The following is a 25,787-nucleotide window of genomic DNA, read 5'->3' as shown; positions in this document are numbered from 1 at the left end:
CGATTCGCTCAATCGAAGAAAATATTGTTTTATTCAAAAACGTTTTATTAAAACATATTGGCGATTTCTGCATTTCTAGAAACACCGCGAAAGAGAAAATACATATAAATAAAAATATATTTGATTTGCTTTATGATTTTATGAAATTCTACTGAGATCAGATGATATTTAAAACTTAAATATTTAGAAACTATTTACGTGTTTTTCTAATTATGGTTTTAAAAGCTCTCGAAATGGTTTTTTAGATAAATCTTACACAGCAATTCGAGCTCATCAGTTGATACTCCTCTTCAACTTAATTAAATCCATCATTTCCTAACCATCATTCTTCTAGCAAGTTTCTATTTAAAATTAATGACACCTATAGAAAAAAAATGCAGTCTCATCCTATAAAAATATCTGCCATAAATAGACCTTACTCTGTCGATACTCATTCTCATTGCATCACATTTCTTCTAAATACTTTCTTTCTCGTTTTATTATCGCCTAAGTCTAGCCTCGTTGCGAAACAAAATATTGTAAATCGTACTCGAAGACATCTTTTTGTCGGATCTTCTACCGTCTCATCGCAGCCTTGCGTGCAAATACTTTCACTCAAGGCTCATTATTTCATTGTGTTCACAATTTGTAAGAATTTTCGAGCAAAATTAAGCAAGCAATTGCGATTCCATACAGGGCCGGACTAGTTACCCAACGCGTAAAAGAATGCGATGTTCTTTGAGCGGGTCAGGAGCGGCTTCCTATTTTGTAAGAATTTCAACATTGAAATCGTGCAGAGACCGATAATGTCCAATTATTACTTTCATCTCGGATTAATCACCGTTGCGTCAGCTTATTAATAACGTAAACTTAACCCAGTTTGCGGGGAATAATTGCTCTTCTCAAGACGAAGACGTTGGTGTATATTCACCTGTCGGTGAAAGTCGTCCATTGACATTTATCTCGAAAATATTGCTCGAAAAAATGATTAATGTTGGCCGGTCAGCGATTAAAGAATGGAACACATCTAATCGGAAGATCTCGTGTATGGAAAAAGGAACAATGTTTTATTTACATAATCACTCCTCGGGTGTTTTTATGTAAGTAATTTACAATGTTTTGAAATTTTATTCACTGTTACTTATGCTTGTCATAACTCATAATTTATAAAATTCGATGGGTGCGGGATTCACTTTTCGTGGGGGGCTAATTCGACACGAAGGTTTTACATAATTTATCGAATTTTCGACACAACTGCGTGTCTTAACGTACGAAATTTTGAAAATTTATCCTGAAGTTTTTGTTATGTTATTACCAGTTTTATATTGTTGATAAGCAAGAGACATATAATTTTTAGCAATTTACTTTTCGTTTCAATACTTTACCGTAGTCAATACTCAGTTTTTTTTTTCGATTCCTATTTCTGATTTTCCATGGTTGTACAACGCATAAATTTATTAAATGTTTATACATAATTATCTAAGAGAAATTACAAAAATCTATGACCAATCACTATAAAATTTTCAAAATTCATTGTCGGAGAAAATTTGAAACTTTGCATTCCAAAGTTCAAGACCCCGGTCAAGCCCAATCGCATAAAACCCAACAAAACCACTGTCCCCACATTAAAACAACTCTCGATCTTTGATCTCCATCAAATTAACAAGAGCATTAACCTTGCCAAAAACAAATTCCATCAAAACAATATAAACCCCCTCCGAATTTCACCAAAATGATCCCCAAAAATCCGCGCCCGTTGCTTTCTACAAATTCGGGTTTTAATTGGGAAAGTTGTACGAAAGCAATTGATGCTGAAGGCAATTGGGACCTGGTCACTTCCGTGTGACATGTGTCCGTCATGGGACAAAGTGGAAGAAGGAAGAAGCGCGGAAAATCTGAAGCATCAATAGTTGTGATTTATGGTCACGCGGCTTCATGAGTGAAAGGATTTTCTCTTGGTCATAACCTTAGCGTTCCAGGTGAAAGGTAATGGTAGTAGGCGGATGTGCAGGAACTGAACACATTGACATTTGATGAGAACATCTGGTGATTAGTCAGAAGGTCTTTAGGTTGTGGGTGAGGGTGGAGGGTTATTGAGATTAAAAGTTTTGCCGAAACTCTATTTTGAAAAGTTTAGGTTTCTCTTTATTTTATGGCAAAGCTAACAATGACAATGAATTTGTAAGAGGATAGTAAACGACAAAATTGAATTTGTAATCATATTTATACAAGAAAGGACGATTTCTAATGTTTTGTAAGCAAATTATTGTTATTGTCGTTTGCAAATTGCTGCTTTTGCGTATCTGCACTTGTTTACACTTGTGTATAATGGGTTGCCTGCATCAAACATTTTACATATTTTTGCACACAACAAAATCATTCATTCATCTAATTTATTAAAGCGAGCAAGATTTAACAAATATTTATTAGAAGAAATGAACTTAACAGTTAACGCAGATGTTACAAGTTGAGTGTAGAAATTATCACTTAATGATGCATTGAGTGTAAAATCTTAAGACACATAAACTTAGAATAATGGACACTTCAAGCAATAAAACCCCACCTTCAAAGACTTATCTTGTAACAAAAAGTCACTTTGGATTGGACGCAATTGGCAGTAATAACATAGGATTAGCATATTTAGTGACAAAAACTTTACAAAGCACCACAATCAATACTATTACAGCAAGAACAGCAATTGCCAATACAACTACTAAAATTATCACAAATTTACCACCAACACTAGACGTACAACACGCTTTTGAGGGGCAACTCTTAAAAATCACGTTTTGTTGGTTAAAATAATCCAAGACGCTACTGTATTCTTCACATCTAACTAAATAATTGTCAATATCCAAAAATTGCAACCCCCGGAGTTTGTCCTTCAGCTCCTGTAAATTCATGTGTTGTAACTTGTTTTTGGTAATGTCGAAATGAGTAATTTTAGAATTGTGTTCTAACGAATGGATATCAAATTCGGTTAGATCATTACTAGAAATGTTCAGTTTCTTCAATTCTAAATTATTGTCGAACGTTCCGCTTGAAATATCTTTGAGGTGGTTGTGGGCTAAATCCAGCTCTTCGAGTCTGACTAAAGCACTGAAAGCTCCGGAAGGAATCATTTCTATTCGGTTCGCTAGCAGTGATAACTTGGTAAGCTTTCTTAGACTACTGAACGTGCAATTGAAGATTTTTGAAATTTGGTTTTCAGAAAGATCCAAAATGTTAATTTGCTTCAAATGTTGGAGATTTTCGCAATTAATAACTTGTTCAGTAAGAGAGTTATTGTTGAGATTTAAATATTCAACGTTTCTAAACAATGGAAAGTTATTATCGTCGATGGTGGCTAAGTTATTGGAACTCATATCAAGAGAAGTTAACTTTCTGGTTGTTAAAAAAGTGTTTGCCTTAATGTTTTTTATGTCGTTATTAGATACGTCTAATACCTCCAAATTCTGTAGTTGCAAACCGAAGACAACGATGAAATTATATGCTAAATTCAACACTTTTAATTTAAGAAGATGCTCGAACTCTCCATCAAAAATCTTGGTAATAAAATTGTTATTTAAATAGATTTCCTCCAACTCGTTTAGATTTTGAAAGCAGAAATTAACCTTGTCTAACTTATTGTGAGAGATATTCACCATCTTCAGCGATTTCAAGTTCTTAATATTTTCAGATTCTACCACGTGGAGACGATTATAACTTACATCTAACGATGTCAGCTTTGAAGCATCTGCAGAGAAGTTCAATCGCATTTCGTTGCCCATCAAGTTCAAACGCCTCAAATTGGGATACTTTTTAAAAATTACTGAATCGATATATTCCAGGTTTGCTTCGATCATCCACAGTTCTTGCAGTTCATTTTTATGTTCAGCACAAATGTTGTAAAAAACGTTATATCTCAAGTAGTTATCAGGAATCGGAAGTTCTTGAATAATGATTCTACATCTGCAGTATCTGAAGTAATTTTTTCTGTCTAAGTACGCTTCATCGAAATAACACTGTAGCTCGGTGTTACAAGATCCAGGAGAGACAGTTTTGTTGTAGGAAGTACATTCGAATTCTGAGAGAACTTGTGGAACCAGAAAAGCGAGAATGAGGAGCCAAAAAGACGTCTGAAAGTACCAGTGTAAGTATTGCGAATAATTTCTCTTGCCGATAATATGCAATTAATGAGCGCTTTCAATGACATGTCCAAAATACTTAATCACATAATTAAAAGGTTTTAATTACTTACTGTCATTATTAATATGTTTTGATTTACACACTAAACTTGACTTTCAGTGGAACGGTAATGAATAAAATGTTATAATGAAAACGTGGAATAATACACAATGCAGTCAAGTGTTTTGATAGTGACAACCACATCCTTTCTGTTTGAATACGATCATAATCAAGACTTTATTTACAGAAAAAGCCGCAGTGTGCGTTATATAATTATTAATTAGACTTAAATTAGATACATCAGTCATAGCTGAAGTCAGCCTATAAATCGGAAATTATAAGACTTTAGGTTAGTAAAATAAGGAATTATCAAGTGAAAACTTAATTTTATTCAAAATTTTGCGGCAAGTTTGAATTTATGTAGTAAATTTTACGCTGTTTCTTTATCGGGTATTATTGGTTGCATAATTAGGTTTTGCACGAGAATTATTCAAAGCACAATAATTTAATTAGGTACATATTGTAAATTTACCGAACATGGTTAAAGCAGGTAATTTAATTGAAATTATTTTAATTGCAAATAACATTTTTAAAAAGAAATAAGACATGGTTTCATAACTAATAATAATAAATTAAAAAAATATAAATTTATCAGTTCTAGTTTTTTGAGTCTTGTCGATAACACAGGAAATTCGACAATCTTGTGGCCTTGATAATACAATCTATGTACTTAATTAGCGTTTTTTGCAAAATTAACTTATTCTTATCAATATCACATTTGAACACATGAAATCCCACACGACTAAGAATGTTGCAATATCGGAATTAATTGTATTGGAGCGGTGTCTTTCGTAACACAAAGCTTACAAATTAATGTAATTAGTCCAATTATAGCAAGAACACCAACTGCTACTGAAACTACAATAACAGTCACCATTTTACCACTATATCCACTGTTGTTACAACAGTCTGCTCTTGATGGACAACTCTGTAAAACCACACTGCTTTCTTCAAAATAATCCAAGACGTGACTGTACTTATCACACTTGATCAAATTCTTATCAAGACCCAGTATTTCTAGTCCAGGTAATTTGTTTTTTAATTCTTCTAAGTTTATCTCATCTAGATCGTTTTTTGTGATGTCAAAACTAGTGATTTTGGGATTATTATTTAAAATATTCGGATCAAAGTTCGTGAGTTTGTTATCAGAAATATTTAATGATCTGAGTTCTATGTTGTTGTCGAAAGTTCCAATTGGAATTTCTTTAATCTGGTTGTGCGCTAGGTTCACTTCTTGCAATCTGTTCAGAGCGGAGAAAGCTCCTGGAGGAATTGTTTCCAACTGGTTTGCCAATAATGATAACTTTGATAATTTCTTCAGTTTGTTGAACGTGCAATTGAAGATTCTTGTTATCTGGTTTTCAGACAGCTTCAGGATGTTAATTTGCTCCAGGTGTTGAAGATTTTTGCAACTGATGACATTTTCAGTAAGGAAATTGTTGTTAAGATTTAAATGTGATACGTTTCTAAAATTGACAAAGTTGTTACCATTGATGGATGAAAGTTGATTGGAGCTGATGTCTACAAACTTTAACATATTAGTATCTGGAAACGTGTTAGCTTCAATATTCTTAATTTCGTTCTTTGAAACATCCAAAATTTTCAAGTTAGGTAGTTTGCTCACGACATTTTTGTTAAGTTGTTTAATGTGATTATTACCGGAACGCAATTCTTCCAATTTTTCAAACTCATAATGGTCTCCTAGTGCTGTAAGCAGGTTGTTATCGAGGTTCAATATTCGTAATTGCGGTAACTTTACAAACTGAGGTCGATTAATACTCGTAAGTTCATTGTTGTTTAAATACAACTCTTGCAAATTAAGAAGAAAGAGGTGGGAATCTATGACATTTAGCAAATTGTGTGCTAAATTCAATACTCTTAGTTTGTGCAGATGGTCAAAATCGTCACCAATTTCTTTGATGAAATTATGATTCAAATAAATTTCTTCTAATTCCGTCAAATTTTTAAAACAAAAATTTACTTTTTCTAATCTGTTGTGGGATATATTTACCATCTTCAGCGATTTCAGATTTTGTAACGTTTCAGGTTCCACCATGTTTAGTTCGTTGTGACTTATGTCTAGTGATGTTAGTCTTCTCGCTTCTTCAGAAAAATTTAATCGCATTTGATTATGTGCCAACTTCAAATATTTCAAGTTCGGATACTTTTGAAAAATCGCATTGTCAAAATATTCTAATTCGGTTTCTAACAGCCATAGTTCTTTCAAATTGTTTTGATGTTCTGCACAAATGTTGTAGAAGGCGTTGTACGTCAAGGTGTTAAGTGGAAGAGGGAGTTCATGAATGATAATTCGGCATCTACAGTATCTGAAGTAATCTTTCCTGGCTTGATGCGCTTCGTCGTAGTAACATAGCAGTTCGGTGTCACAAGAGCTAGAGTCAGTTTCGGTGCGATTTTCACAGGCGAATTCTGAGAGGGCTTGTTGAACTAGGAGGGCTAGAAGAAGAAACCAAAAGTTTCTCTGAAAATAAGAAAATGTACTTAGTTATATCAAAAAATAAATACATAGATGTAACCGATAAAAGTAAGAGTAAAAAAGAAAAAAAATTCTTGTTTGTGAAAACCCCCGATTTTAAAGATTTCGAAATAGCTTTTTTTCATAGCAACTTGGAAATGTTTAAAATACAAATTGGAAAAATTAAATTTTAGTAACTTTAAATTAATAAAAATTATTTAAAACGGTAATTGAGTCTTGACCTTGCCCCCGTTGCAAAATTAAAATTAATAAATCGATCTTTTACTCACAAGCATATTGGAGGAGTCGTTGCACGTTTCGACACTTAAATTGATTGGGTGTTAACACAGTGTCACTGAAAATAGATATACAAGTATTGGCATCCTAGTTTGAATTAATTATTATTATTAGATAGTTTTGAACGCACTGCCTTATCTTCTCCATGCCGTTTCATTTTAAAGAACGCAAAAACAATCAACGTATTTTCCATGTTCGGATCTTCCAGTTACGTCCCTTATCATTTAAAATTTTACCCAGAAGTAGTGGCTCTTATCTTATTAAAATATGAAAAATGTGTGTATAACGTTTAATTTGTAGAATAATTTTTATTTACTTAGAAATTAGCTAAATTTACAAGCAAAAGAACTTAGTCATTCTTTGTTATCATTATGAGGTTATTTTTAGTCATTAATCTTGGACGTTTATTATTATCATTTAAACCTCAAGAAGATAACCATGAAATTCTTGGTAATAAAAAGAACTCGAATAACACCAGTAAACAAATTTAGAAGAAAATTTGCCAATTTTTTTTTATTAAATTAAAGATATTTTTAAAAATGTGCTATTTTCTACTATTCTAGACTGTATTAAAAAAGTATTAATAAATAATTAATTAAATCAACCATTGAAGTAATATTTTTAGTCATTAATCTTGGACGTTTATTATTATCATTTAAACCTCAAGAAGATAACCATGAAATTCTTGGTAATAAAAAGAACTCGAATAACACCAGTAAACAAATTTAGAAGAGAATTTTCCAATTTTTTTTTATTAAATTAAAGATATTTTTAAAAATGTGCTATTTTCTACTATTCTAGACTGTATTAAAAAAGTATTAATAAATAATTAATTAAATCAACCATTGAATAAATTTAAGAATTAATTGGTATGGTTAGTCAAGAATTTCGACGAGAAATGAAACAATTTTTGGCTCAAAAAATACCTTTATGACTTTCTTGCACTTTGAAAATGTTTAAAACATTAATGTGTATGTATATTTAAATTCAAGTTTTATAAGACATAAATTTTGCTGCACGCATCTTAAAATTAGAAAACGAGTTCTCAGGCGCCGGACAAGTTTGCAAATTTTTACTTAAAAGTGTAAACTGAAGACAATGTATAATAATTATGGTGTAGATAGGTATGAACCGACTAAAATTCAGCAAAATATTTTTTTAAGAATCTTTATGGACTTTGATCTGATGTAACAGAGCGGGTTTTTAATTTAAATTGAAAATCAGCAGAAAGCAATTTAACTTCAGAAATAACTTTACTTCTTCCGGTTGTCAAATGGCGTAATTTTCATTCACTCTAATAAAACTACCAAGTTTAATACAAAAATCTATTTTTATTACTTGTAAAAATTGTACAATTGACTATCAACAGCAAGCGTAGTATTAACAAAAGTCGTGGAACTACAAAACTATCTTATCGAAACTTTTTGCATTTTCCGTGACGTTGTCCATGGGACATAACTGAAAAATACTGTTAGATAACACCAGAGAAAGTCGTTTTTATACCTATAATGGAGTGACTTTGGATATTTTACCACCAAGGATGATGATGAAAATCATGATCATGGTGATCATGATGGATATGGGGCTCTTCATGAACGTAGATCTTCTTCACGACTGGTACTGGCACATGAATTTTTTTCACGTGATGGTGATGAACGGTATGGACATGGTGAGGCACGTGGATGACGACGTGCTCACTAAAAATGTTGAGATTATATCATCTTTTTTGATGAGAGATGTTAAAAGCTAAAACATGTTACCAAACTATTTAAGATACTTTTAGTTTTGTTGATTGCAAGAATTTGCGGATGTTTACTTGCACTTTCACGGTTAATGCTTTTGATAATGCTGGTTTTAGCACATGGAGGAAAAATCGTGTTAATAAATGGTAACATTAACATATGGAGAAAGTATTTCGATCCGGATGAGTAATTTATGACGACATGTTATGGGATTAGAATAGAAAATTTTTACGTTTTTAATGAGGTCGGAAAATCTATCTTAAAAATGTGCAAAAATTACGTAATATAAACACTACTTACTGGTGTCCATGCCATCCTCCAGGTGCAGGAGCAGCACAGGCCATCGCCAAAACGACAGCAACCAAGACGAACTGAAATCGAAAGTATTATTTCGGGGAAATATCACTACACGTGTGACTTACGATGTATTTCATGAAAGCCATTTCTTGTTTGGAGTTTCACAAAGTCACTAGACCACTATGACCATTCTGTGGGGGTCATCGGATATATATAGAGGTGTGGGCCCCTTCTACCCAGCCCTACTGTTATCGAATATGATTACATAAAAAGGAAATAACACAAGAAACACATCCCTCCAGTTTGGAATAGTAATAATGTTAAACGTTTTGGTGAGAGTCCATCCATGTGTGGTAATATAGTTTATATGGATCGCAGCAAGTATTGCAAACACATTTCGTGGTAATGAATAGAATTTTAAGTACAGTGATTGATGATAGCTTGGCTTCCGTACAAGAGTTTAAAAAGCAAATAAATGTTTATTGGCGATATAATTTGTATTGTAATCTAGACAGAATTGTTTATGATCAACTATCGTGCTGACTGATGATGAAGGCTATAATGTCGAAACTTTCAATTATCAATTAACGTATTTTAAAGAAGACAAAATTAATTCCTCGCAGTTCGTTTGAAATACCTGTGTATTAAAATTTTTATTTATAATTTCAAAAACAGATGTGATTTATTGAAATTAGTTAAATTAGATTGTTTATTTACTTTTCCTTGGTTCTTGTAAATTTTCCACTCATTGACAATTTTAGAAATGTGCTTTTACCTTATGTGAATGTGACAGTGTTATATTGGCTATCAATTTTGTCGCAAGATCTTAAGAAAGCCTTATGAAACAATCCCATCATCGTCTAATGATCCATAAAAATTCCGCCGTGCTTAGAATTAAATTTTTCCACACCACCAGTACCCCCCGACCTGATTCCTCTAGATCAAACTTAAAAAACATTACATAATGACAGGTCGCGACCCTTTACAGCACCGGTCACCTTTCTACTATAAATTAGCATAACTTATGAAACAACACCATTTTGAAAATTTATTTACTCCGGTGTTCTGAAAAGTTTCCATACTTCTATTTACGTAATTCTCGTAATCTTCGGCAATAAGAATTAGATCAATTTATCGCACGAGTGATCAGACATTTCATTCATGCGTCTAATTAGCAGTCAAGGGCACTTCCTAAATAAAAGTGTGGCGAGACTACCATTTGAATGTTAATTATAATCGCGAACTTATCGATCGTGAAAGCGGCTCGTGGAATCACAAAACTCGGTGACATTCCGTGGGATTTTTTAAACTGGTTGGTTACGCCAGACTTCCGAGTTTCCAACAAATGGAAAGCAAACGGAACAGATTGTGAGCGTAAAATTGGACGTAATGGGAGTAATGGGCCACCAAGAACAGAGGAAGTTTTGGGACTGTGTCATTGTGGTACGCACGCAAGGGCTGTTGTAAGATTCATTTGGTTCTGAAGTGGTTTGTTGCTATAGACTGAGTAACTGCACAGGTTCGAACTGATGATGTAAAGTTTAGCGAACATGTTATGAAGAAAAATCAGTTATACCTAGTCGTAACTTTAATAAATTCAAATGGATATTTTAATGATTTTCTCTTGAAATTTTAATTATGGGTTTATTATACAATACTTGAGTAAATGTGGGTCAACATTTTAGCAAGAAAACTGTTAGATTAGCATAGTTTTACCAATTAATTTTAATAACGCTAATACTAAAGTGAAGTTAGCAAAATTGTGTAGATTGTCAAATCTCCAGTCTCTTTTAGCACAATTGATTTATCAGAGAGTATTTAGTTTGTTTCTACGTTTGCCAAACAGTTGTATTCAAGGAAGTATGAGAAATGGTTTTTAGTTGTAGATGAAGGTCGCCGTGAAAAGTTGTGTTTCAAAGTTTTTTCTGGTTTAGTTAACCGTTTAAAAGCTCGAAGGCTTTATTTGTAACCAACTGTGTTACATGTTTGTATTATTTAAAATTATGGTAATTTTGAACTTTTATTGAAAATTTTCTTTCTTTTATTGACGCCAGAGATTTGAGAAATTACCCTTTTGGGCAAAAGACCACTTGGATTGTCGCAGAATTCAAAATTGAATTCAATGAATTTTATTTGACGATTTTAAAGCTTTGTATCTTTAAATAAAACGAAAAAAATAAAAATTATTACAGATTCCAAGATAGTTTACCTTCCTTGATTAGCCATTACTCTTTAGCCGTAACCGTTACCTACCACTAAATAAAATTGCTTCACAAATTTTTGGACACTTGGACATTTTTTGAGTTATAGAACAAAATAAAAATTTCGATGTTTTCAGTGTCGGTGAGTAGTGATTCTTTTCTTATTAATAATATTTTTTTTTCCACAAATTTGTTTGAAGACGTAAGTGTTCCCAAAGCAACATCTAGGAGAATATTATAATTATTTCAAACAAAAAATCTCTGCACGTGAGTTTTTTGGTTGTTTAAAATTCAAATACGTTTATTTTTGCTATTATTCTACTTCTGCAAAGACAGGCACTACTGGTGATCGTCCCGATTGTCTATAATATAAAATTTTGAAAATTTGATTACGCTTACTGTTATTCAAGCTCTAAGATCTGATGAAAAATGTTGTTTTTATCACTGACGTTATGCGTAAAAATTGCAATTTTCAGTCATTTTCGGGTTTTGGTAAAAATAATTGCAAATTTATACTATTATTTGTACACACATATCGACTGTAAATATAATTTTTAGATTTTATTTTAAATTTAAGGAAAAAACGCGTTTTTAGCAAATTAGTATTCAAACTCATGACGTGACATTTGGAAATTACGTATACACCCACTTAAAGTATATAATAAATGATTTTTCAGTTGTTGAGAGTTTGGTGTAAACGTAGAATCTAACGTCATGAGTTTGTAAACTAGCTTGAAAAACAGTATTTTTTCCTTAAATTTTTAACACATTTTGGACATTTTAAATAAAAATTGTGATATTTTTAACAAAACTTAGTTATACATATTTATTTTCACAAAAACTCGAAAATCGTCAAACCTACGTTTCCTAGGCGTCCTTCGCTACGCCCTACTATTAGTAATAAAAAACAAATTTGACGTCAGATTGTATTGTAGAGCCTTGTCAACTATCCATAAGAGTATGTAAATTTTTTATTTTTAAAATTAAAGGATTTTGGAAGTTTAATGACGTTGTTGTCATCCGCAACTTTTGAAACAATATACATCCTTAAATCTTTTTTCAATGTGGAGAATGTATTTCGTTTATAATCTTAAAAATGACATACATATCTATAGATGTCTCAGAACTCGCGCCCCAGAGAGCAATCCCGAAAGCTTATTCGAGAAGTGGAGTAAAAGATCATTCCAATTTCCTAGGTAACCAGAGCCCAATCTTCATCTAACCAATGGATGAGAGTCTGTGTCCATAGTTACCGATTTTCAAATTCTGTTCAGCTTCGGGATTGGCTACTGTTTACTCGTCTTATCTCGATTAATTTTTGAGTTAATAAATTATAGTTTTAAAATTTTGGTTTAAAATTGTTGCCTCCATAAACCCTTTTTTTCTGAGGCGCGAGTTCGGGGACATTCTGTATATTTAGGTAACAGTTGGTTTGTCAATGATATTATTTGAGGAATGGCAGAGAACTTGATTCAGATGCCAACATTAAACAAAAATTGGCGTTACATAAATTATTACATGTTTTACTAAATAAGCGGGTAAATTATTCACATTTAAAATATCATCAACCTAGATAGACATTGAAATGATTTGCCCCGGCGCATCCACCATTTCATTACTCGAAAAATTAATTTCTCTTGTGAGTATTAACAACAATGTAGCACATTATTTGAAAAATTAGTTTACATTTTACCAATAAACTAATTGAAACAATGAATTTCTTCGTCATATGTAAAAAATGTTAGAAAAAATTAGTTAATTGTTAGATCCGACGGCGACCCCTCAAAATAAAATATGATATCTTGTATCTCTGTAACCCTAATATGATTTATTTTAAATACAAAACTAAAATAAATACAGAGAAAAATGTTGTTATTAGTGGCACATTAATAAATAAAGTACGTGTGTTGTTATACAAATAAAACAATATAAAATATACATTTTTTAGATTTTTGTAATTTAATAACAAGTAAAAACAACAAATACATAAAACAACGTAACAATTATTTGGTGATGACTTATCATTATTATTAAGACTTAAATCTCCGCTCTCTATAGTGCAATTTATATTAAATTTAATAAAAAAAAGTAGATCGTTCAACAACATTGATTTTTTACTGAACATTTGCATAATTTCACGGACTGTAAGGTCACGGTTTAGTGAAAGCAGTAATCTTAACTGCATTTATTGGTTTATGCAACTTTCATGAACATCTTGCAGATCTGATACCAAAAGAACATTACACTTTCTCTTTGTAAAACTGGTTGTCTATACAACAAAAGTACCGCATGTACTACCTGTAATTAAACTACAACTAGGGTAACAACAACAACATAAATTAAACAAGATTTTTCTTCTTCCTTCCTCTAATGTTTCCTTTTTTTCTGTCGCCGCGTTGGAGCGTGCTTCTTGTAAATATTATGACTACCATAACCACGATGATCATTCTCAAGATCCGGTAAATAATCATCGTCGTCGTCTTTTTTGTGGTAGTCGTACAAATCTGCACCATGCTCTTTTTCTTTCTCATGGAAATAGTGATGATGTTCTGGTACTTTAACTAAATGTGGTTTTTCCTTTTCAGTGATGTAATGATGGTGTTCGGGGACTTTGATGATTTTGGTGTGGTAGATGGTTTTAATTTTTGTGGGAACGTGTATGCGATGGTGGACACTGAAAGTTATGCATTTAGCTCGAGTTTATTTTATTAGTAGTACTTACTGATGATGGCCCCCGGAACATGTGTCTAATGTTGTTGCGATGATCATTAAGATACCGACCTGGAAAGAAGATGAAAGTTAGTGGTGTAATGTATTGTAAATTGTTTGATTTTCTTCGTATTTTTTTTGGAGGACTTTCTCCGATAGATATTGTATTAAATCTATCAATTGACTGAAGAGTTTTTATTCGAATATTAGAAATAATAGATGGAGGAACAGAAGCTTTCAATACCGCTTTAAGTGGTAAATGAGATCTGACACGGTTTTTATGTGAATAGATGGATAGACAATAAAGAATGATGTACCAGTAAATTAAATTTAGAAAAGATAAGAAATTTAGATTTAGCTCGGACTAGTCGCGTTACACACAGAAATTTGAAACTAATTTATATCATCAAGATTTGGAATTACATTAATTAATTTATCATGACAAATTATCCAAATTCCGAATGTTTTACGTATGCAATTGAAAAATTAGCAACAAATGATAATAATATCTAATGATACCTAATGCTACTTTTTAATTAGATTAAAACACTTTTTGAAACTTAAATGTTTTTATATCGAAAAATAAAACTACAAAATGTGGAGAATCTAAAAAAAACTAAACCACATAAAGTTGCAAATCTTTTTTATGACTACAATCAGTGACACAAAGTTTTGAGTTTTTCTAACTTTGGGTCACCGGCCAGTCACTAAACTAAAATATCAAAAACTAATTTTCTTATTATTTTCTTATAACGCCATACCAATTCTTGGTGTAAGCTGACTCCCCTTCATAAAAATTTAATTTATAATAATTGTAAATAAACAATGACATTTGAATTAATAATGATATTAATTATAATTAATGAGAATAAACTCAATATATTTATTTTTAAAATACCATCGCATTCCTAACAATTATTAAAATTATCTTAATAAATCTAAAATACAATCTGATATATCCAAGTCCCATCACATCTTAAAATTATTGTTAATAATTCTAAAGTCGCTAAAAATTGTTTAAAAATAATAATAGTACCTTAAGAAATTAATTTATAATAATGATTAAATTAGACTAATACCAAAATAAAAAAAAAGATTGCCTACCTTAATCAGCACCATTTTTCTTTGCCCAAAACCAACAACACTTATCCCTGAAAAGCGAGTTCTATCTATCAGTCTCCGTGCGACTTTCATACTCTTATTTATAATTTTATCGAAAGTGGGGTTAAATGGAAAAACGAACATCTAAAACAGCCTCACAACCCGACGCACTTCTATTAAAAATGTATTTTGCATTGTCCCAGCCCACATAATTGTCCATCCGAGAAAGTCCCGTTGTTGTATGGAAGATTAGGCCTAACATTGTCCCATCCATGTCATCAAGGACACGAATCCGTGTCACGTGACAAAAACTAATTGTAAGCAATTGAGGCCTTGGTTTCACTTGATTTTTGAACTTGACATTGATCCAGTTCGACAGATGGTAAGCTGTTCAAAAATTGTCGGGAAAGTGAAGAATTACGGAAGAGTCGTTATTGAGCTTCTTTTTTGGCATTTTCTTTGTAAGATGGGTGCACTTTCTCTGTATAGATAATTGAAACTTATAGCAATAAATGGCTGGACGTGTGTCGATCAGAAAAATTTCTACAAGTGGAATGACTCTTTAGATCTAAAACAAAGAATTCTTTAACGTCCATTGACATATGAAAATATCGGTGTACATATAGAGAGTGAGAGTGACAGTGATCGCGAGTAATTTTCAGAAATAATTGCGGCAATTATGCCGTTATCGCAATGCTAATTAAGTCTTTATTCTACCGGCGCAAGAAATATTTTATTATTGTTTTCTTCGCGGTCATTACCATGGGTAGCGAAGCATAATAGGAAATGTATTCAAGTCCAATTACACTGCAAATTGTTTTAAAATGTAAATCGTGATTTGAGAAGGTGACATGTGCTTTTTAAAATGGCTATATAATTATTCAAATTATCTTAGAACCGTTTTTCTTTGATTTCTGACAGATGGTGAACTCGTAAAGAGAAAATGTTAATGAGCATGAGAGTGCCGAAAAGTGGGTTTTGGGGTACACCCAAAAACAATAAACGTTAGGAAAAGTATTTTTCATTTAAGAGAAATTAGGAAACAGTTTCTTATTTTCACATCCTAATAAAAATAGTTATTTCCTATTATGATTTCCGAGTTGGTCTGCATGCTCTTTAAACTAGACGCACGATTTTTATCGTACTTTTACATCAATACAATTATTTACGGTAAACTGAAAAGAAAAGAATCATATCGCTTATCTTTAGCATAATTTTTATTTTACAGTAATTAATTACCCTAGCAATTAAACGCAGGGAAGGTGAATATTTCTGAGGCAATAACTTTTAGGTTAATTAAGCATGAATCAATCAATAAATAATGATATCTAATACTTGTTTATGGTATAAGTGAATAAAGACGAATTTTATCCACAAAAAAGCGCACGAAGCAAAGCCAATTTATTTTTCCAATTCTTACTACATAATGTGCCGATTTCAGAAAGTGTGTTTGAAATGATAAATAACAAAAGACATCGTTCCACAAGATGATTTGAACGAAACTACAGTCGCATAATCCAATTGCCAGAAAAATTTAAATCCGTCATAAAACAGGAAAACTAGAGGTTTTACTATTTTTGATTATTATATCAACTGTGCTCATTAACAAAATTTTTTGAGCATGAAATAGAATTTTTAGAAATTTTTATTTCTCCAATTTTTTATTAAATTTTGTAACTGTTAAATAATTAAAAAGAATTAAATTTGCAGAATTTACTACTTTTAACTAGCCCAATAAATTACAAAATCCTACAAAATGTAAAAAAAAATGTGTGATATATTCACACAAACAATTTTATCCACTCAAAAACAGGGGAATCCTCGTACGCTGAACTATTTTTTCGTAAATAAAATTCGTCTTTATTTACTTACATACACCATTAATACACTATTTGAGTTAATTTATCATTACTCTATCTTAACTAATTTTAATAAAAAATAAAAACGTTAGGCATTCAAACTTTGGTTCTCAAGATATAAGGTAAAGTGGGGGACGTGCGATCAGGTTTTTAGGCAGTGAAAATTTGAATCAAGTAAAAATCCAAAGTTTTGTTCAAATTATCAAACTGAATATTTCAACATGTTGTTTCATATTTAATGATTAAATTCTGATATAATGTTTGCACATATTTTTTTCTAAAGTAGAATTATTTTACAAACGACTTCAAATCTTTCAAAGATAACTTTTTCTCATATGAAAAATTATGAAACTTAAATTTGTCTTGCAGCTATAGTAAAGCTGCCATTCATTCCTAAGATGGTCCACTTGCTTACACACTTAAATTTGATGTTATCTTTTGTCAATTGTTAAAACCAGAAAGTCACATTTCTCTTATCACGATTTGGATTTCTCTTCTTTTCCACATTTCTCAAAGCTATTGCTTTTGCTGAAGTGTAAATTCTCTGTTGACTGTACGGAATTAACGACTATTTGAAACACAGCAAATTAATCACTAAGAAATTTATTCGCTGAGGTGATTCATTTCCTTTTGAATTTCCCAACAACAGCTGCAAGAGAATTCGTTTATAGGTATGTAAGCGTTTCTAAAATTCCGAATTTTTGACTTTAAAATCAATAATCATAATGTTGTACGGCCAGTGACCCTTATGCCAATAAATAATACTTACTCAATTTAAGTGGCATGATTAACATTAATTTATTACTTTCAGGAACGAAAAGCGTAGAATTTCCTCGAAATGAAACGCCTCTCATCTTCAAATATAATTACTAATTATTACCAATTTCATTTTCCTCTCAATTAATTACGAAAATAACTTTTCCCAGACACACGCTTATCCCCACACTTTTAATCAAACACTATTTTCAACGCCACGAGCTTCTCTATTTATCTAATTGTAAAATTTTATGTCATCCCTCGAGATCTAATTACTTTCGCTTTTAGAAAATAAACACGCAGTTGATCAGTGACTATTCGAGCTTAAAACCCACAACAATGTTATCGATACGCAAGTTTATCTCGCGTTGTGTCCCCAGACAGTGCGAGTCGACAAAAAATTGCGTCGTGTGTATTATCTACCACACTCTACTTATCGGTCATTTTATAACTCCCATTTCGTGCTTTTGCCCCCACAGAAAGCGCAACTTTTCTGTGGGGCAAAAATTCGCAACTTCCAAACTTTGGTATGTCCTCGATGTAATATTCGTGTTATTTTTTGCCGGAGTAACTTTTTCTTACACATATCAGCTTGTTCAAGAATGCGATAGTGTAAAGAAGGAGTTGGTGTGTTTTCAACATTGGGGTGACCAAATTTTTGCTATAATGGGTTTGATCATGGCCTTTCTTTTCCTGGTGAAGCATAAGACGAGGGTTGAGGAATGGAATAACTGGGCTTGTTTGGTTGAAGATCGCAAACGTTACGGGATTATTAATATCATTTGTGAAGCATGCAGCAAAAAAATGAAGAAGCGAAACTTGGTCTTGGTTCTTTGCCTAATATTGGTTGATGTTTTATTCATTTGCACGTATGTTTTTATTACCACGGCCGTTCCTTGGACTTATATTGCTTCAATTTACTTGAGTGTTATAACACAGTTTAATATTTCATTTCAATACGTACAACTGTCTTGGTTGTTACTGCGTATCACTACCAGTCTAAACCTATCAATCTGCAAAAAATTTAAAGAAAGAGCATATAATGGAGAGACCAATCTTCACTTTGATATTGAACGCTACCTCAAGTTCTGGCTTCTCTTCAACCAAAACTACAAGAAGTTGAATGACTTTTTAAATCCGCTGAAGCTGATTTGGATTTTTTTGAGCGTTGTGATTTTTATAGTAACGTTCTATCTTATGGTGATGGGATCTTCTGTCGGTCTGTTTCAACTAAGAACCGCAATGATCATGTTTGGAATGGTAGCAATGATGCACACTATTCAGCGCCAGGAAAAAGCGGTAAGTGTTTTTTTATTGATTACTACAACTGCAATTATTAAGTTGATTCAGTTGGAACATGTCGGCCGATAATTGCGTGTGTTGTGCTTTGCGCTCGAAGTTAACACTTCTTCATTTGTTGTTTCCACTCAGAATAAAATGTGCGCACTCTTTTTCGTGTCATTCTCTTAGACCTGAAGTAGGAATATCAAAGATTGTTCTTTTCATCAACTTTGTTATTTTCATATCCATGATTTTTCCACTATACACTCATTTTTATCTTCTTGTGCTGTTTCATCGCTCTAATTTACTTTTGGGCCTTGTTATGGTTGAGGATTTGCTTTTCCCAACCGTTGGATTTGTCGTTTTCTGTCTAGACATGACCACAATAAAAATTCAAATTCAGGAAATTAGCGGTTGGGTTTTAATAGTAGAAAATAGAAGAAAATACGGTTTTAAATCTCTCCTTTCGGTATATCAAATAAGAAGGTTGGTTGTAAGTGGTACTATATTTATATCAGGATTTGCGGTAGCAACTATAGTCATGATATTTTCACGATCCGTCTTCTCTTACGACACTTTTAAATACAGTTATTTCAGAAATATTTTTCTAGGGCTAACTTCAATTTTTCAAGCCAATATGGTATTCATTCTTAGTCAGAAAATAGAACTTGTGGTCACAATTTTAACTTCTTTGCAAAAAGAATTGAGAATAATGTCTAAATATCCCATTTATGAGACGGGTAAGACTTATAAAACTCTGATTGAACGCTTAAAAGGGTATAAAAACTTGGTCCTGGTATTGAATAAAAATTTGAAGTTGTTTATGAAACCTCTATTCTTTAATTTGATCTTGTGGGAAGTTCAAATTATCGCTTTTTTAATAATCAATATTTTTATTGTTGCGGAATTTAAAGATCAGACGGAGTATATTAGCAATGTGGTGGATCTGCAAACACGAACGTTTGTGGTGATTACAGCGACTATTTTCCTGATGCTGGGAGCGGAGAAAATGAGGAAAAAGGTGAGTGAAAAGTGTGACATATTTTATTCTCTGTATATTTCGCCATTTTTTTGTGATCGTTCTCTAAACACCTCGCATTTATTGAAAAATAGTAAAAATAAATTAATTATGTATGAAATAAAAATTAAACAATAAATAAATTCGTTATCAAGGGTTAAACTCGGCGCATCCACCATTTTTAATTTGTTGTAAAATTAATTAAATGGAAAAGTTTCGCTTTTGATAAATAAACGAAATTTTTCACTAAAATTTAAGTAATTGGAATCTACAAAAACTACAGCAAAAATGAAAGTGACAAAATTTAATCAGACAAAATACGTTTTTACAACCTTTAGTAACCATCAACAAATTTAATTTTCTAACGGCATGTTATGTTTAGGGAATATTATACTAATAGTGTGAAATGAGGATTTACATTACTTTCAATACCGCAATTACGGTTTAATATCATTAGTATTCTTCACGCGTCGCGATGAGAAACTTACCCCATTTATATCGTAATACCCACAATTGTGTAGTTTGCTTAATTCAATCAAACTACGATTTCTGTCAGAACCTTCTTCCCCTCAAAGGATTCTGCCAACATTCCCGATTTAAATTTTTTCAATCAAGAACGCCGCATTTTCGTTTCTATCCGAATATTCAAATTCTTGATTGCGCTATTGTGCTTGTTATATGTTTCCCCATCTCAACTTATTTTTTTCATCTACCAGTACTTTGTTCAGCTTCCTATAAGTTTCTATGCCTTATATATTTTACTGATCTGTTTCTTATCATCAGTACATGCCTTGTCGGTTTGTATCATATCTTTCAGTTCAAAACCAAACATCTTGAAACAAACGCTTGGATCAACATTGTTGAAAATCGTCTGAAATTTGGTCTTGAAGATATTATTACCGCAAAAAAGCTAAAATTACTGATACAAGAGAGAAACGTCTTGCAAGCAATTTTTTACGTTCTCATATTTTTGGTGGGAATTATTGAGTTTACCGTGTCATACGACAATTTGGCATACAACGAGATAAGGAAGACCTCCATTCTAATAGTTCTTCCTTTTCAAAGTTATATTTCTCTAGAGCTCGCACAGAGGTTTAAGATTATTGGGGCGATTTTGAACTCACTGAAACGAGCTCTGATGATGGACATGAAGAGGCGAAACCTCTCAAGTTTTACAAGATATATCAAGCTCATTCTCGCTGTTAAAATCAACGTGAACGTATTGGTAAAAATGTTGACTGTTCCTATGGCATCATGGATTCTGACAGTTATCGTATTTTTGATTTTAAATATTTTTATTTCGATCCGGTTTTCTGAGTATGGTGTTTATACGATTATTTTGCTACAGTCAAGAACTATGATCACTATCTTAAGCGTTTTTTTGATGTTGAAATATGCAGAAGAAAATTTGAAAAATAAGGTAAGTTGCAATTACTCATCAAGTTATAGTTCATTTTAATAACACTGAACACTAATGAATTAAGTGGTTTTGTGTGTTATTCATTATTGATATTATCAATACATTTTCTTTGAATCATTAAACGCAGTAGCAATGGCGACAGCGTTACCAACCGGCCAAGTTTACAAAATGAGCCTCCAATGTGCCGCTTGTGTTTTTTATCCAAAGCTAGATGTCATGAAATTTATGCTCCCAGTCAGTATTTATTGTGAACATGATAAATTTAATTCGTCTTCATTATATTGTAAAGCTCCTAAAAGTACCAAAGTTTTGAGGCTTTTGGGGATGCCTTTGTTTTTTCTTACGATATATTCGTATCTGCGCGTGTTAACAGTCGTATGTCAACGTAGTGATAAGACGTTCTGTTTGATTAATGCTACTGATGAAATATTTTTGGTCGGCAACACTATTTTAGGATGTTTAATACAATGGTCGACAGAAGGCCTGTTAAAAGAAGCAACCATATTGACCAAACTATGGAATAACCAAAAACTTTATGGCTTGAATGAGTTTTTCGATGCTGACGAGAGCAAACATTTAACACAGCGAAAAGTTTTAGCACTTTTTGTGATTCTTGCTCTAGAAATAGTGATGATAACTCTCCAGTTATGCTATGTCTATGATTCTTTACCTTGGAATTGGCTTCGAACGTTTAGTATTCTCTTGGGATTTTTCCTACAGGCGTACCACAGTCTTGATGTCTTCGTGAAACAAAAGATTATTTTGGTATTTGTAGAAGCACTTTATAAATCTCTTCAAAAAACGCTACAGAAAGATTTGGTGCCTCCCAATGTCGGAACCAAGTTCAAAAAGTATTGTCATGCTATTTTTGAAATTAACAGGAGCATCGATGCTGGTTCGACTGTTTTGCTCCTATGCTACACTATATGGCCTTTGACCTCTATGGTGTCTTTAATTTTCAACATCTACATGTTACTAAAAATTGAGAATCTTGATATTTTTGCTTTGGTGCCACTGCAACTGAGGATCATAGTGACTTTTATTGAAATGGTTGCAGCAGTTGTGTTTGCAGAAAGAGTGACACAAAAGGTAAGATGAACACAAATTAACAGTCACGAATATGTTTATTTTCTTACTTCTCAATTACTTAGCGCGTTTGTAGAACACTAAATTATTGTAGTGGCAGAACTGGCACGTTAACTTTAACGTGAGCTGCTTTGTTTGCCTTATTTACATATTTTACTTATGTTAGTTTACATATGTTCCTTACTGTTAGTAAAGTTTCGTCAGTATGTATCATAGTTTGAAGCGTCTTGAAACAAACGCATGAATCAACATTTTGGAACGTCATGCTAACATTTTTTTACATTTTTAAATTTTTGCTGGGAATTATTGAGTTTACAGTGTCGTACGACAATTTGACGCACAGAAAGGAGCTCTGATGATGGACAAGGAACGGCAAAACCTTTCAAGTTTTTCTAGGTATAACAAGCTCATTTTTGCTGTTAAAATCAACATAAACGTGTTGGTAAAAATTATGACTGTTCTCCTCTGACATAATGAATTTTGAAAGTTATCGAATTTTTTGTTCTAAATATTTTTATTTCGATCCGGTTTTTCGGGTATGGTCTGTATATTGCTACTTTGCTGCAATTAAGAACTATTATCACTATCTTGAGAGTGTTTTTAATGTTGAACTATGCAAAAGAAAATTTGAAAAATAAGGTGCTTAAGTTATAATTACTCATTATGTTATTGTTCGTCACAATAACACTGAGCACTAATGAATGACGTACTTTGGTGTGTTATTGATTATTGATATTAGCAACACATTTTTATTGAATTATAAGGCGCAATGGCAATGGCGATGCCGTTATCAACCGGTTCGGTTTTTAAAATGAGCCCCCAATGTGCCGCTTGCGTTTTTTATCCAAAGCTAGATATCATGCGATTTGTGCTACCAGTCAGAATGTATTGTCAACATACTAAATTTAACTCGTCTACAATATACTGTGAAGCTCCGAAAAATATCAAAGTTTTGAGGTTTTTGATGCTGTCCGTGTCTCTTATAACGATACATTTTTACCTGGAAGTGTTGAAAGTCGTTTGTCGACGTAGTGATAAGACATTCTGTTTGATTAACACCACTGATGAAATATTTCTGGTCGGCAGCACTATTTTAGGATCATTAACCCAATGGTCAACAGAAGGTCTGTTAAAAGAAACGACCATTTTGATCAAGCTATGGAACAACCGAAAAATCTATGGCTTGAATGAGCTTTTTCATGCTGACCAGAGTAAACATTTACGGCAGCGAAAAATTATAGCACTTTTTGTAATTCTCGCTGTAGAAATATTAATGACAACTCTCCAGTTTTGCTATGTTAATGATTCCTTACCATGGAGTTGGCTTCGAACATTTATTATTCTCTCAGGATTTCTTCTTCAAGCGTATCACAGTCTTGATGTTTTCGTGAAACATAAGATTATTGTGGTCTTGTTAGAGGCACTTTATAAATCTCTTCAGAAAACGTTAAAGAAAGATTTTGTGGGTCTCAATGTGGAAACAGGGTTCAAGAAGTTTAGTCATGTTATTTTTGAAATTAATAGGAGCACCAATTCAATTGCGACAGTTTTCACTGTATGCTTTACGATGTGGACTTTGATCTCGATGGTGTCTTTAATCTTCAACATTTACATGTTACTAAAAATTGAAAATCTTGATATTTTTGCTTTGTTACCACTGCAATTGAGGATCCTGGTGACTTTTATTGAATTGGTTGGAGCAGTGGTGTCTGCAGAAACAGTAACACAAAAGGTAAGAAGAACAGTCATGAATATGTTTATTTTCTTAGTTCTCAATTACTTAGCGGGATTGTGAAAACTTGATAATTATTGTACTGGCAGTAGTGTGACAGCTTCGTTATCATTAACATGAGCTGCTTTGTTTGTACCTTGTACTCTAATTTTGACCCTTCGCGGTACTGTTTTCCAATACAACTCTACTGCAACCACTCAAGAATTTTGAATTCTTTACATCCACGTTGCAAAATTTCAAAAAAGCTTCTGGTTCTACACATTGTTTTGTTCTTGTTTATTGTTATTGTTGCCTTATTATCGTTTTTTTTCTTCTATTCTCCACTTTGTCAGACACAAAATTTTATTTGCTTAATCAGCATTGCCGACCTATTTTTTTACGTTGGCAGCATTTTTATTTCAATAATTCTTTTTATAAACCTGCGAATTAACAAGCTTGAGCTTAATCTTTGGTTTCAAATGTTTGAAAAACAACATTTTAGCTCCCACCAACTTATTCCTGAAGCCGACGGACTTAAGTTCAAAATTCTACGTCTTTTTTCTCTTTCAATTTTCCTGTGGCATTTCACAGTGGCACTTTCTCTGTTGCAGTTTCATTACGATAACTTTTCAGGAAGTGCTTTTCGGACCGTAATACGTTCTATTTGTTACTATTTTCAACATAGAAACATGTTGGATGTTATTAACAAGATAAGTTTAATTGGGTCCGTTCTCAAAAGTTTGAAGGCAGATTTGCATCGAACGAACGACTTTAAAAAGTACCACCTCTTTTTACACGATCTAAATCAGATTGTGTTTCTATTTTTGAAGCAAAAAGCTGCAATTTTGTTTGTTTGGGCTTTAATGGCTGTAATTTCTTTAATTTTGAATATCTTTATTTTAATAAAGTATTCTAGCTACGACTTAGTAGCAGTTTCACTTTTGCACGTTCGCACTTTAAACATTATCATTGTGATTGCGGTAATTCTGGCTAGAAGCGAAACTGATATTAATAAAAAGGTAAGAATAAATGTAACAAGTTTATTGATTTCATAACCAAATTGACTTCACTTCGACTTGTTTGTTGCGGCAGTGTATAATAAAGCAGCGACTAACATGACATCGTTCTCTGACTCTGAAAATTGTGTGTTTTGTCTACTGTACTCTAAATATGATCCTTTTAGATATATTTTTCCAATCCAGTATTACTGCCAACACTCGAAGTATCGTTACGCCAACAAACCGTTTTCAAAAATATCAAAAAAACTGTTGTTATGTCACATTTTGTTTCCGTTTCTTCTTCTCATCCCTGGCATATTTTTGCCTCTTTTATGCAAAACTAAGAACTTTCTTTGTTTTATCGCCGTTGCAGACCAAGTCTTCTTTACTAGCATCTTCATATTGTTTGTCATTACCGTTGCTAATATCAAAACCCAAGAAGAAGAACTCTCTTGTTGGCTACATATTTTTCAAAACTGTAACTCATACAGTCTTAAAAAAGTTGTCCCTAGAAGTTACGAACTCAGGTTTCAAATTTTCCGATTTTGTTCGTTTATTGTGATAGTTTTCAATGTTTTTTTTACAAGTGCAACGTTGATATTTTCTTATGATAAAGCTCCAGGGCAGTA

At 32.4% G+C, this 25,787-nt stretch overlaps 2 protein-coding genes and 1 long non-coding RNA gene across 3 annotated transcripts; all 3 read right to left on the bottom strand.

Annotated features, from left to right (window-relative positions):
* Positions 1 to 2,386: 2,386 nt before the first annotated feature.
* On the bottom strand, positions 2,387 to 7,133 carry LOC148178667 (uncharacterized). The gene is made up of 7 exons (XM_088029449.1): positions 6,973 to 7,133; positions 4,950 to 6,688; positions 4,732 to 4,764; positions 4,346 to 4,467; positions 4,220 to 4,249; positions 4,139 to 4,161; positions 2,387 to 4,097 (listed from the first exon to the last, which is right to left on the bottom strand). Exons 1-7 carry the CDS (start codon positions 6,976 to 6,978, stop codon positions 2,571 to 2,573), a joined length of 3,480 nt encoding a protein of 1,159 aa, XP_087885575.1. The 5' UTR covers positions 6,979 to 7,133; the 3' UTR covers positions 2,387 to 2,570.
* A 1,157-nt stretch (positions 7,134 to 8,290) lies between these two features.
* On the bottom strand, positions 8,291 to 9,225 carry LOC148178666 (uncharacterized). Its single transcript, XR_015769661.1, has 4 exons — positions 9,144 to 9,225; positions 9,022 to 9,092; positions 8,483 to 8,676; positions 8,291 to 8,437 (listed from the first exon to the last, which is right to left on the bottom strand). It is a non-coding gene; the product is annotated as an uncharacterized LOC148178666 (long non-coding RNA).
* Positions 9,226 to 13,126: 3,901 nt separating this feature from the next.
* Positions 13,127 to 15,506, bottom strand: LOC148178665 (uncharacterized). The gene is made up of 3 exons (XM_088029953.1): positions 15,033 to 15,506; positions 13,942 to 14,000; positions 13,127 to 13,893 (listed from the first exon to the last, which is right to left on the bottom strand). The coding sequence occupies exons 1-3, from the start codon at positions 15,171 to 15,173 to the stop codon at positions 13,587 to 13,589; spliced, it is 507 nt and encodes a 168-aa protein (XP_087886079.1). The 5' UTR covers positions 15,174 to 15,506; the 3' UTR covers positions 13,127 to 13,586.
* Between the last annotated feature and the right edge of the window lie 10,281 nt (positions 15,507 to 25,787).

The sequence above is a fragment of the Gnatocerus cornutus genome, chromosome 2, assembly GCF_029298725.1.
Source record: "Gnatocerus cornutus isolate USDA-ARS CGAHR chromosome 2, icGnaCorn1.1, whole genome shotgun sequence".
NCBI classification, from domain to species: domain Eukaryota; kingdom Metazoa; phylum Arthropoda; class Insecta; order Coleoptera; family Tenebrionidae; genus Gnatocerus; species Gnatocerus cornutus.
Note: the sequence above shows the minus strand (reverse complement) of the source record. Positions and strands in the feature narration are given on the sequence as shown.

Bases quoted from the DNA above. Each gene is read 5' to 3' on its own strand.
- LOC148178667 (XM_088029449.1), bottom strand. The intron at 4,468-4,731 runs GTTATTTGCAAT...TCCGATTTATAG, and splicing joins TCTTATTTCTTTTTAAAAAT to GCTGACTTCAGCTATGACTG. The intron at 4,250-4,345 runs GTTGTCACTATC...AGTCAAGTTTAG, and splicing joins ATTCAAACAGAAAGGATGTG to TGTGTAAATCAAAACATATT.
- LOC148178665 (XM_088029953.1), bottom strand. From the start codon at position 15,173: ATGTTCGTTTTTCCATTTAACCCCACTTTCGATAAAATTATAAATAAG. The intron at 14,001-15,032 runs GTAGGCAATCTT...TCTTCTTTCCAG, and splicing joins GAAAAATGGTGCTGATTAAG to GTCGGTATCTTAATGATCAT. The intron at 13,894-13,941 runs GTAAGTACTACT...CATAACTTTCAG, and splicing joins TGTTCCGGGGGCCATCATCA to TGTCCACCATCGCATACACG.